This window comes from Geotrypetes seraphini, chromosome 3 (genome assembly GCF_902459505.1).
Source record: "Geotrypetes seraphini chromosome 3, aGeoSer1.1, whole genome shotgun sequence".
NCBI lineage: Eukaryota > Metazoa > Chordata > Amphibia > Gymnophiona > Dermophiidae > Geotrypetes > Geotrypetes seraphini.
Genome location: NC_047086.1, coordinates 216866520 through 216879635, shown reverse-complemented (window position 1 = coordinate 216879635; position 13116 = coordinate 216866520). Strand labels below are relative to the sequence as shown.

The 13116-nt window shown below is 44.8% G+C and overlaps 1 protein-coding gene across 4 annotated transcripts in view; it reads right to left on the bottom strand.

Moving 5' to 3' along the window:
• The window catches only part of LOC117356902 (retinol dehydrogenase 7-like), an 85096-nt gene that overhangs the window by 23286 nt on the left and 48694 nt on the right, over positions 1-13116 (bottom strand). For all 4 annotated transcript variants that reach the window (XM_033936806.1, XM_033936804.1, XM_033936805.1 and 1 more), the window contains one exon: positions 1863-2197. In XM_033936806.1, coding sequence (XP_033792697.1) covers positions 1863-2175 — 313 coding nt within the window. In that variant the 5' untranslated portion in view covers positions 2176-2197. The remainder of the gene's footprint in view (positions 1-1862; positions 2198-13116) is intronic.

Below are 13116 nucleotides of genomic sequence, written 5' to 3'. Positions count from 1 at the left end.
CTCGGTCTTGGGTCCGCTCCTCTTCAACATATTCATAGGAGATCTGACTCAAGGGCTTCAAGGTAAAGTAACATTATTCGCCGACGACGCCAAACTATGTAATATGGTAAACGAGGGCAATCTACAAGATAGTATGGCGCAGGACCTGCGTACATTGGAATGCTGGTCCTCAACCTGGCAGCTGGGCTTCAATGCTGGAAAGTGTAAGGTCATGCACCTGGGTAGCAGAAACCCGTGCAGAACTTATACCTTGAACGGGGAGACCTTGACCAGGACTTCAGCAGAACGAGATTTAGGAGTAATCATTAGCGCAGACATGAAATCTGCCAATCAGGTGGAGAAGGCTTCCTCAAGGGCAAGGCAGATGCTGGGTTGCATCCGTAGAAGTTTCGTCAGCAGAAAGCCTGCAGTCATAATGCCATTGTACAGGACCATGGTGAGACCTCATCTGGAATACTGCGTGCAATTCTGGAAGCCACATTATCGCAAAGACATACAGAGGGTCGAGTCGGTCCAAAGGATGGCCACCAGAATGGTCTCAGGGCTTAAAGGTCTCTTGTATGAAGCAAGAATAAACAATTTGCAGCTCTACACTCTCGAGGAACGCAGGGAGAGGGGAGACATGATTGAGACGTTTAAATACGTCACCGGATGTATAGAAGTGGAAGATAACATTTTCCTTCTCAGAGGCCCCTCAACCACAAGGGGGCACCCGCTCAAACTCAAGGGCGGAAAATTTCACGGCGACACCAGGAAGTATTTCTTCACGGAGCGAGTGATTGATCAATGGAACAAGCTTCCAGTACAGGTAATTGAGGCCAGCAGCGTGCCAGATTTTAAGAATAAATGGGACGCCCATGTGGGATCCCTACGTGGGTCAGGGTAAAACATTGGCTAATCTTAAGGGGAGGGTCTATAGAGTGGGCAGACTTGATGGGCCTTGGCCCTTTTCTGCCGTCATCTTTCTATGTTTCTATGTAGTTCAGAGCTTAGGGCTCAGTAAGACGGACTACTATTGTACCTGGGAACCTCTAGGTGCATGCATATCACTCCAACACTTCAGCAGCTTCGTTGGCCGCTGGTGCCTAGCAGGATTTCTTTTAAAGTGCTAATACTTATATACCACTACCAGTGGCATAACGAGGGTAGAAGATGCCCAGGGACATGGCACCCTCGCCCTCTTCCCTGCTCTCTGTTCCTTCCCTGCCCCCCTTGCCATGTGTGTGCTTTCCTTCCCCCGTACTTATTTAACTCTTCGCTGGCACAAGCAACATCTCCAACTTGCTGCCTGCATCGGCCTTGGCTGTCACTCTGATGTCACTTCCTGCTCCTGTTGAATTTTATTGTTGTGTATGTGTAAAGTTTTTGTGGGTGCTTTATAACATATAGGTGGAGTAGAAATAAACAAATCCTCTAGATTGCCATGTGTTGAGAGGAGGAGGAGTGAAACCTGCAAGCACATTATTATTAGAAGGAATGTGTACTTAAAATATCCATAAAACTGGAAGGACTTTGTACAAGGATCGGGTGGTTCTACTATGAACCAGTAAAGACTTTGTAGAAGGCCAAGTGATTCTTTACAGTTTAACTATAGGTTCAATATTCTGTGTGAGTTAATTAGGAAGGACTGTATCTTGCTCAGATATTCAGTGGTGGTTAACTACCCATGCCCCTGAATATCTGGTCAGACTGTCTCGCACTATTCCTGAATATTCAGTGTTGGTATTTTCCAGTACGGAATTTGGATATAAAATGCCAGCAGTGGCCGACACAGGCTGAATATTACCCAAATTACCGGTATCTTTAGGATCCATTGCACAGCTGTCACAGCATGGGCAGTACAACCAAAAAGTTTAACATACCTCTGTCTCCCACTTGCTGTTTCACCCAACTGGCTGCAGCAGCGACATTCTCACTGTCAGTGACATCCAGGATTATTGTTTGCAGTCTCTGGGATGTGGCTTCCTTCAGCTGCTCAGTCCCTCGCTGTGTCAGACAAGCCGCCAGCACCCGCAGACCCTGTTCATCCAGCTGACGAGCCAACAGGTTTCCAAAGCCCGAGTCACAGCCCGTGATGAACACATATTTATCTGTGAGGTTCTGGAGTATCTGTCTGTACCAGTACCAGCGGAACAGGAAGTAGAAACCCACGAAGGCCAGCAACCAGAACCACATTATGATGTTTTGCCTCTCCCTGCTAGAGAAGCATAAAGCCCAGTCATTACAAAATCCAGTTCATCCATCCAGTGGCATACCTAGGGTATGTGGAATCCAGGGCCCATCATTTTTTGACACCCCCCCATGTAAAAAAATTTTTTTTGTAATAACCATGAAATGGAATAAATGGTCATAATAGAAACAGACAGTGAAAATTTTCTTTTATTGAACCTCATATATGTAACCATTATTCCAAGCATAACATAAATTATGTCTGAATTGTCATGACATCAGAAGTAGTTGCAGGTGATGCTTGGGACAGTTCTGATTGTGTTAGTTCGGTTTTATGTGTTTTTTTAATAGAAAGGTTTTTATTTCTTTTTTGAAGGTTTTGTAGTCTGTGGTCGAGGTCAATAGGTTGTAGAGTTGGGGGTTGAGTGTTAGGAGGTTGTCGAACAGTTTTTTTTCTTTTGACGATTTTGGTTGGAGGGTGTGTGAATGGTGCGTGAGTTCTCCTATGTCTGGTTGAGGTGGACTGAATTATTTAGCTGAAGAAATTAGTAAACCCCCCCCATTCCATACACATTAATTCTCTTCCATTTTTGTTCCCATTCTAAAAAACACTGATAAGTTCCCAGAAAAAAAATACATTAAAATAAGAAGTGAAAACAAACGCCCCTACAGATTAGAACATAACATACGAATAGCCTAACTGGGTCAGACCAATGGTCCATCATGCTCAGTAGCTCATTCTCATGGTAACCAATCCAGGTCACTAGTACCTGGTCAAAACCCAAAGAGTGGCAACATTCCATGCTACCGATCCAGGGCAAGCAGACACTTTCCCCATGTCTTAATAACAGACTATGGACTTTTCCTCCAGGAATTTGTCCAAACCTTTCTTAAAATCAGCAACCCTATCTGCTTTTACCATAATTTCTGGCCACTTCATTTTTAAGCTTAAATCTTTCCTTCCAAACAGAGACCTTGCTAGATGTCAAATACAGCACAAGGTAACTTCACACGGACTTAGCTGTGCAGAAAATGTGAATCTCCTCATACACCCACCATATAGTGCAAAAATGTGCAAAGGTCTGTTTTTTAATTTCGATCACTACATAGCCTAATGCCACACAAGCAGGGCTGTTACAAACATATTCTGAAGGTCAATGCTAAGGTTAACAAAGTTTCCTTCCTTGGACTACAAGGAGATACTGACAAACCACTGGAAGAGATCCCAAAACAACTACCCAGGCACAACACCCAAAGACCCACTCAGTGTGTGAACCAGTTGAGTGGAGTGGACTAACTGGGGGGTGGAAATGGGCCCAGAATTTGCTCAGCAGAATTTCCCAGACCACCTCTTCCTCTCAACACATTTACACGATGCCACCACCACCACCATTAGGAACACCTCACCGGGTAGGCCAGCAATGCTATAAACTTTATAAAACATATTATTATATTTTCTTATAAAGCACATATTTTAACTGAACTCTCTGACATCCTCAGCCTTTCCATTCACAAAAATAGAAGGAAGAAAAGTTCCTGTTTCCTGCTGTCTCATGTCCCCGGCCTATACAATATTTTTCTTCTGCAGACCCTTCAAAAGTCTGACCAAATCCTTGTTTCATTTGCATTATAAAGTACTGAGGATGCCATTTCTCCCCAGTCCCAGGTCCTAAAGTCTAAGAGAGTAGCGCAAACTAATGCTGCCCGATTCAAGAAAAAAAAAAAATTCGATTCGATTCAGCCTATTGAATTGGTTTTTCAATTCAACTTTCCTGCCCAATTGGTTGTTTTTTTTCCTTCAAACATCCTGGTGGGTTTATTTTATAGCTTTTTCACCCCCCTTTGGCTTCTCCTAACCACACTGGCGCTGTGGTGTAAATAAAATAAAGAAACATAAAGAACTTTTCCTCTCTCTGTTAAATCCTAGCTCACGTGTGCGGTCTAACACCAGCTCTGGCAGGATACACATTTCAAATCTGACATATTGTAATCATAAACCAGAAAATAAAATTAGTTTTTCTACCTTTTGTTGTCTGGTTATTTTTCAAATCTTGTTGGTCCAAGGCTCTGGTTGTCTTCTGATAACTTGCTTGCCAGGGTCTCCTTCTTCCTTCTTGCTAACCATCCATCTGCCATCTCTGTCTTCCCCGTTTCCCTTCCCTCGGCAGGAGGTCTGGCATCTTTCCTTTTTTTGTCTCCCTCCACAGATCCATCTTTTTTTAACTACCCTTTCATCCAGCATCTCTCCCTCCTTCCCCACTACTCCAGGGTCCACCATCTCTCCCTTTCTTTTCCCAACTACCCTCCTATCCAGTATCTCTATCCCCCTCTCCACACCATCTCTTGTGTCCAACTTCTCTCCCTTTCTGTTCCTTCCCTCCCTAAAAACCATGGTCCATCATCTCTTTCCCTCTTCTCTATTTTCAGACCAATTATTTCTTCCCACCCAGTCCGGCATATGCGCTTCTCTTTGAACCCCGTATTCCCTCCTTGTACTTCTACACCAGGGCCCCCCCTCACTGAAGGCCTGTCCCCCCTTAAAGGCCTGCATCCCACCCCTGAAGGCCTGTCCCCCCCCCCCGAAAGCCTGCCTGCCTGGCCCCCTTGAAGGCCTGCCTGCCTGGCCGCCTTGAAGGCCTGCCCCCCCCTTGAAGGCCTGCCTGCCTGATCCCCTTGAAGGCCTGTCTCCCGACCCTTGAAGGCCTGCCCTGTCTGTCCCCACTGAAGGCCTGTCCCCCCCTTGAAGGTCTGTCCCTCTCTTGAAAGCCTGCCTGCCTGTCCCCCCCTTGAAGGCCTGCCTGCCTGTCCCCCCCTTGAAGACCTGCCTGCCTGTCCCTCCCTTGATGGCCTGCCTGTCCCCCCTTAAAGGCCTGCCTGTACCCCCTTGAAGGCCTGTCCCTCCCTTGAAAGCCTGCCTACCTGTCCCCCCCTTGAAGGCCTGTCCCTCTCTTGAAAGCCTGCCTGTCCCCCCCTTGAAGGCCTGCCTGCCTGTCCCCCCCCCCCCCCTTTGAAGGCCTGCCTGCCCACCCCAACCTGAAGGCCTGATGCCCCGACCCACCCCGAAGGACCCGCTCGACCCCTGGCCTCCCCGCACCACCTACGGTAGAGAAGCAGCCTGCAGTGGGATCGCGATGCCAGCGATCCGGAGGGGCGGGACCGCGGCGGAGGAAGCAGCGCCGAAGCAGCCCAGGGATCGCTGGCATTGCGATCCCACTGCAGGCTGCTTCTCCACCGCAAACGGTGTGGGGGGAAAATCCGGACATCGGGTGGGGAGGGGAACTGGACACCAAGGCCGAGAGCACCCCCTCAGGGCTTGCACCCGGGGTGGACCTTCCCCCGCCCCTCCTTGGTACGTCACTGCATCCATCTTACTTTCCTTTAGGCTGGACATATGTTGAATTTGTATAATGTTTATTGTCCATGATTCCCTTTTTTCTGTTCATGGCTTTGTTTTCAAGACTTTTAGTTCTGTTTGCCTTGTCTCCAAAAGGATACAGTGCAGGTAGAAAAGATTCCAAGAATGGCAATAAATATGATAACAAAAAGAGGCATGTTAGGGCTGCTCAGCTTGGAGAAAAGATGATTGAGATAGGATATGAGTATGACATAGTAATGCAGCTGCATGGCATACTTCCGAAGGAACTTAGAAGAGTAGAAAAGTTCTGGCAGCTCCAATTGGCTGATCTTTACAATGCTTCTCTCAGTCAGGAGTGGTCTCAGAGAACTAGAGAAAGGTGCATATAATTCCTCTACACAAAAGCAGAAGTAATGAGGGAGTTGGGACCTACAGGCTGGTAAGTCTGACATGTGTGGTAAGTAAATGAATGAAAACACTTTTAAAATAGAGAACAGTAAGGTTTCTGGAATCTAATGGATCGCAGGACCCGAGGCAATATGGTTTCACTAGAGGCAGGACTTGTTAGAAAAATTGAATTAATTTCTTTAACAGGGTGACCATAGAGTTGAATTAAGGGAGCTTGCTAGATGTGGTGTATTTAGATTTTAGCAAAGTCTTTGACACGGTTCAACATAGACTAATAGTTGGGCCCTAAAGTAACCAACTCAGAAACTAGTCGAATGAAATACAACAGAAGATAGTAGTAATGGAGCTCATTCTGAGGAAAAAGATGTTACCACTGGTATGCAGCCATGTTTGGTTCTTGGGTTGTTGATGCTAACATTTTTATAAGAGATATTACAGAAGGTCTGTCTGGTAAGGTTTGCCTCTTTGCAGATGACAATTGCTTTCTGCAATAGGTTGTGATGTAGATAATTCAATGGACCTCCAAGAAGATGAAACTGAGTCAGTTTTATCTTCTGGCAGGTCCATTGTGTCATCCCTAGTTCCTATGATTATTATATCAGCGTAGGGGTGATCTTTTCCTTGTTGCATTTTATGCATATGGGGGTTGATAACATGAGGAGCCTAGTGAAATTTGAAGAATGGTCCAGAATCTGCAGGCTATTGACCATTGTACTCTTTCCACCACTGTCTCCCCCCCTCCTCTCAAACACTATGCTATGTAAGTCTGTCAGTGAGGCAGTCTCTTCCTATAATACCATTTTTTCCTCTGCTCTTGATACCTTCACTCCTCCCATTTCACATTCTGTAAGGCATGCCAAACCCCAGCCCTGGCTGACCTCTACGATCCACTACTTACGTTCCTGTGCCCGATCTATGGAACGTCTTTGGCTGAAATCTTAATGTTGACTATGTGCATTTCAAATTCCTGCTGACCTCTTTCCAGTCTGCCCTTTCACTTGCAAAACAAGACAACCGTACCCACTTGAGTAATTCTCTTGGCTGTAACCCTTGCCGACTCTTTGCCACACTCAACTCTCTACTCAAAGTGCCCTTATTTCCAACTCCTTTGCTTTCTTCCCAGACTATGGCTGAGTACTTCCACGACAAAGGTTCACAAGATTAACCTCAAGTTCCCAACAAAATCACCTCTACCTCTCCCTCCTCCAGTTCACTCTTCCAACTCTCCATTAACCTCTGCCACCTTTTCTTCCTTCTCTGAAATCACTGAAGAGGAAGTTACACATTTTCTTTCCTCCTCCAAACTCACTACTTCTTCGTCTGCTCCCATTATCATCCATCTACTTATCACCATCTCTCCTACTGTCATCCCCTCTATCTGCCATATCATCAACCTATCAATCTCCACTGCAACTGTGCCTGATGCCTTCAAACATGCCGTAGTTACATTGCTTCTCAAAAATTCCTCACTGGAACCTACCTGCCCTTCCAACTATCATCCTGTCTCCTTCCGCCCCTTCTTATCCAAGCTACTTGAATGTGCTTTTCACCGTCGTTGTCTTAACCTGTTTCTGGCCAACTCCAAAGGTCTTTACTCCATCATCATTCTCCTTGATCTATCTGTGGCTTTTGACAGTATAAATCACCACTTACTCAAGGTCATCTTTGACTCATCTCTCTCCTTCTCTTCACATATCTAACAGACTGGCAAACCCTGTTGGTTTTCTCGTCAACATTACTAAAATCTGGCCTTTCCTTTCTGAGGACACTGCTCAGACCCTCATCCACACTTTCATCACATCTTGTCTAGACTACTGCAACTTGCTTCTCACAGGTCTTCTGCTAAACCATATCACTCCTCTTCAATCTGTTCAAAATTCTGCTGCACACCTCATATTTCGCCAGTGTCATTATGCTCACATTACCCCTCTCCTCAAGTCACTTCATTAGCTCCCTGTCCATTTCCACTTACAGTTCATACTCCTCTTATTGACCAAGTGTATTCACTGCAGCTTCTCAGTATCTCTCCCTATACTTAAGGTGACCATACGTCCCGTTTTGAACAGGACAGTCCTGTTTTCGGATCCCCTGTCCCGTTGTCCCCACACACAGCTTCAGGACGCCAAAATGTCCCGTTTCTAGGGACAGCGTCCCGAAGCTGTGCATGGGGACAACGGGACAGGCGATCGCTTCCTGTCCCTCCCTGCCGCACCCCAAAAAAAAAAAAAAAAGCGTCCCTTCCGGCCCGATTTAAACTTTCCCCACCCCACCGGTCCACCGCCGCTGCTTCTCTGCTTACCTTCCTGCAGCTAATCGCGCCCAGAAGCCTTCTTTACAACATCAATTCTGATGTTGGAGAGGACGTTCAGGGCCAGCCAATCGCTGCCTGGCTGGCCCGGAACATCCTTTCCAACGTTAGAATTGACATCGGGAAGAAGGCTGGGCGCGATTAGCTGTAGGAAGTTAAGCAGAGGAGCAGGCGGTGGACGGAGGGAAGTTTATGTCGGGCCTGGAGGGAGGCTTTTTTTCCCCACGGTAGGGGGGAAGGAGGTAGAAAGGCAAGTTGGCTTTTGCGCGGCATAGAGGTAGGTAGGTAGGTAGGCAGGCTAGCTGGCTGGCTTTGGGGGAGGTAGGTAGGCAGGCTGACTTTGGGGGAGGCAGGCAGGCAGGCTGGCTTTGGAGGGGGTAGGTAGGTAGATAGGCTTTGGGGGGGAAGCAGGCAGGTTAGCTTTGGGGGAGGTAGGAAGGCAGGCTGGCTCTGGGGGAGGTAGGCAGGCAGGCTGGCTCTGGGGGAGGTAGGCAGGCAGGCTGACTGGTGGAGGTAGGCAGGCAGACTGGCTCTGAGGTAGGCAGGCAGACTGGCTCTGGGGGAGGCAGGCAGGCTGGCTCTGGGGGAGGTAGGCAGGCAGACTGGCTGACTTTGGGGGGAGGCAGGCAGGCTGGCTTTGGGGGGAGGTAGGTAGGCTGGCTCTGGGGGAGGTAGGCAGGCAGGCTGGCTCTGGGGGAAGTAGGCAGACAGAATGGCTGACTTTGGGGGAGGCTGGCTCTGGGGGACGTAGGCAGGCAGGCTGGCTCTGGGGGAGGTAGGCCAGCAGGCTTTTTGGGAGGGGATGGGACAAAGGCTGGATGGCAGTGAGGGGGACATAGGAAGGAGGGATGAAGGAAGGAGAGAAAGAGGCAGAAAAGGTAGGGGGATTGTAAGTAGAAGAAAGACTAGAGAGATAAAGGCCTGGACCAAAGGGGAAAGACAGGAGGCAGAAGCAGGACTTTGGGAGGTGCAGACAGAGGGAGAGAGCTCCTGAGGAAGAGCAGAGAGAAGCAAGATCATAACAGAGGAGGGAGAGAGAGGGAGACCTGGAACAAAGGTACAAAGGAGAACTGACACTGGATCTGGGGGCACTAAGGACATAGGAAGGAGGCACTGGGGACACTAAGGACATAGGAAGGAAGCGCTAAAAGGGGCACTAAGGACATAGGAAGGAGGCGCTGGGGACACTAAGGACATAGAAAGGGGCACTAAGGACATAGGAAGGAGGCACCAGGGGCACTAAGGACATAGGAAGGAAGGAGGGAGGAAATAGAAAGGGGCAATTGTTGGGCCTGAGTGCAAAAAGAAATGAAAGAAAGGATGCACAATCAGAAGGAAATGCAACCAGAGACTCATGAAATCACCAGACAGCAAAGGTAGGAAAAATGATTTTATTTTCAATTTAGTGATCAAAATGTATTAGTTTTGAGAATTTATATCTGCTGTCTATATTTTGCACTATAATTGTCTATTTTTCTTTTTTTTTTTTTTTCAGTTCAATAATTTTTATTAAGTATTTTAAAGGATACAAGAATCATTTAAAGTACATAGAAACAAAATAAAGCTTTCTGTATATAAAATATATAAATCTATGTTTAACTGTATAGGAGCAAAGGCTCCAATTATTAAAAATGTATGTAAGGGATATATAAGATAAAGATGAGAGAGAGCAGAAAAGAAAAAGGAAAGAAAAATGAAAGAGAGAAGAGAGGAGAAGAAAAGGATAACAGGAGTGTCTAAGAAGATGAGCGTACATAGGAGTCTAAGAATGACCATGGAGATTTGTTGTATTTCAAGTTCATGCAGGTTCGGAATGTAACTCTCTTCTCATATGCATAGGATTCAAATCTATGATACATACTCAGAGAGTTCCACCAAAAGGTATAATCTAATAGCGAGGGTGATTTCCAATTTTTTAGAATGTGCATGAGAGCAGTCACCAACATGGTATCAATGAGTTTAGGTGGACAATTTGATTGTGTGAAACATGGGTGTTGAGATCGAAGGATTACAATGTCTATAGAGATTTCTTCTGAGCAGTTAGTAATAGATTGTATGGTGTTCCAGACATAGGTCCAAAAAGAGCGGACTAGAGTACAATGAAATAACATATGATCAAGAGTTCCTTCCTCTTTCAAACAATTCCAGCAAACAGAGTCTTGCTTTAAGTTAGCTTTCCACATGCGAAGTGGGGTCCATATTGCCTGCCACATAAGAAAGTACATTGATTGTGATACTCTAGAAGATAAAAGCGGGCGATTTGTTGATGACCAGAAAAGCTCCCAATCAATGTCAGAAAGCGGAGTGGTAAGTATAGCGTCCCAGTGCTTCATAGAGTGAGGTGAAAAAGTGAAGGAGTGATCTCTTAAAATGCTGTAGAAGGATGATATCGCCTTGCCTTTTAATAGAGACAGAGAAGACCAGTTGTAAATAGTATTTTTGGAAGTCATATAGTCAAATCGTATATGCAAAGAAGGCAACACTCCAGTGAGAGAACGCCATTGTGAATAAGTAGAAGGAGGCAGCGAGTATGTAGAGCACAGTATATCGAATGGAACTAACGAGTTGAGGGTAGACAATTGATGGACAAACCATATACCTGCCCGCTGCCACCTTTTCCATGATAGAGATTTATTGTGATTTTGAATTTTGGGATTGTTCCAAAGGGACATGAGTGGACTAACATTAACTGAGATTTCAGTCAATGTATCTATAAGATAAAGAGCATGCTGCGTTGCACCCAATAAAGAGTATCTCTTTAAGTGCCTTGGTATTGACACCGTTAGTAAGCATGAGATGTGTAAAGGCGTACATAAAAAACATTCCATTTCAAACCAGGCAGGAAGATCTTGAGTGGGAAGATTTTGAGTGGTGGAGTTAGTGAGCCAGTAAGCTCCATATTTGGCTAATGAAGCAATATAATAGTGATAGAAATCAGGAAAGTTGAGACCACCGTTGATCTTAGAGGCTTTCAGTTTGGCGAGAGCAATTCGAGGTTTTTTCTTGTTCCAAATGAATTCAGATATTTTCATATTTAGCCAATTAAATAATGATTTCCGGCATAACAGAGGGAGCATAGAAAGGATATAATTAATTTGAGGGGCCAGAGTCATTTTGATGGATGCAATTCTACCCCACCAGGATAAAAAGAGTGGAGTCCATCGAGATGTAGTGTTTAGAACTAGATTTTTGACTTTAGATATATTAAGATCTTGAGCATGAACCGAATCTTTATGTATTAAAATCCCCAAGTATTTCACAGCTTCATGTGACCATGAGAAAGGAAAATGAGCCAAATCTGATGGAAGTATATTATCATTTAGAGGGAAGATCTCTGATTTCTCCCAATTAACAGAGTATCCGGAAAGGAGGGAGTATTGAGTGATAATGTGAATAAGATTGGGAAGGGAGAGTAAAGGGTCTCTCAGAAAAAGTAAAACATCATCAGCATAAGCTGCTAATTTGAAATCTCGATCAGAGGAGGGAATACCTTTAATTGAGGGACTTTGTCGTATAGCTGAAAGGAGTGGCTCTAACACTAAATTAAATAGCAATGGTGAGAGAGGACAGCCTTGTCGAGTACCTCTATGGAGGGGAAATTTATTAGATAAAGAATTGTTAATCCTAATACGAGCTGTGGGTTGATGATATAGTGTTTTTATCCAGTTTGTAAAAAATGGGCCAAAATTATACCACTTCAGGACATGGAAAAGGAAAGGCCACTCCACTCGGTCAAAGGCTTTTTCAGCATCAATAGCTAGGCCTATTACAGGGTCTGACATTGTTTTAGCATGAGCGTTAATATAGTGAAATAGGCGCAGGTTGTCTCCTATATATCTTTGTTTAATGAACCCTGTTTGATCTTTATGTATAAGCAATGGGATTATTTTGGTAAGTCTTAATGCAAGTAATTTTGCCATTATCTTGTAGTCTAAATTGAGGAGAGAGATGGGGCGAAAGTTTTTAACTAAAGTGTCATCTCTGTCAGGTTTAGGGATTACTACAATGGTGGCCTCGGTGAAATTGAATTGCTTGTCCGGAGTGGAGTGGAGGAAGTCATAATATTTAAGGAGATGAGGAGCTAGTAGGGTGCGAAATTGTTTAAAGAATTCGTTCGTGAAGCCGTCTGGGCCAGGGGCTTTCCCAGCAGGTAAGGAAGATATGGCAGTTTCAATTTCTAATATAGTTATTGGAGAATCAAGTTCCAATTTAACAGATTCTGGAATGGTCGGATGAGTTAAGGAGGTAAGAAATGAGTCTATATCTGCTTCAGGAGTGGTAGATTCGGATTGGTATAAAGAAGTATAGAATTTTTCAAATTGAGAGGAAATCAGAGATCTGGTTTTGACTAATTGACCTGATGAATTCTGAATAGCCGTTATATGTAGTCTTTTAGATTTATTTTTAAGGTATCTGGCCAAAGGACGACCCATTATATTATCTCCCATGTAATGACCAGAGTTAGAGATAAAAATATCACGCCTAGCTATATGTGAAACTAAAGTATTGTATTCATATTTAAGATTTTGAATACGTTGGAAAGTATTTGGGTCATGTATGTGGTTAGACATATGTTGTAATTCTAAGGTTTTGATGGAGTTTTCTAAATCTTTTTCCTTTCTCATGGACTGTTTCTTTTTCCAAGAGGCAATTTTAATCAATTCACCTCTAAGGGTTACTTTGTATGCTTCCCAGACAATGGAAGGGCAAATTTCAGGATCTTTAGAATTATTTTCAAAAAACTCCGCAGTGAAAGAATTGATTTTTTCAATAATTTCCTCGTCTAGCAGTAAGGCGTTGTTTAGCCGCCATGAGGGGGATTCCTTATGTGGGGCTGAGATGGATATATATAAAGAGATGGCAGCATGATCAGTGA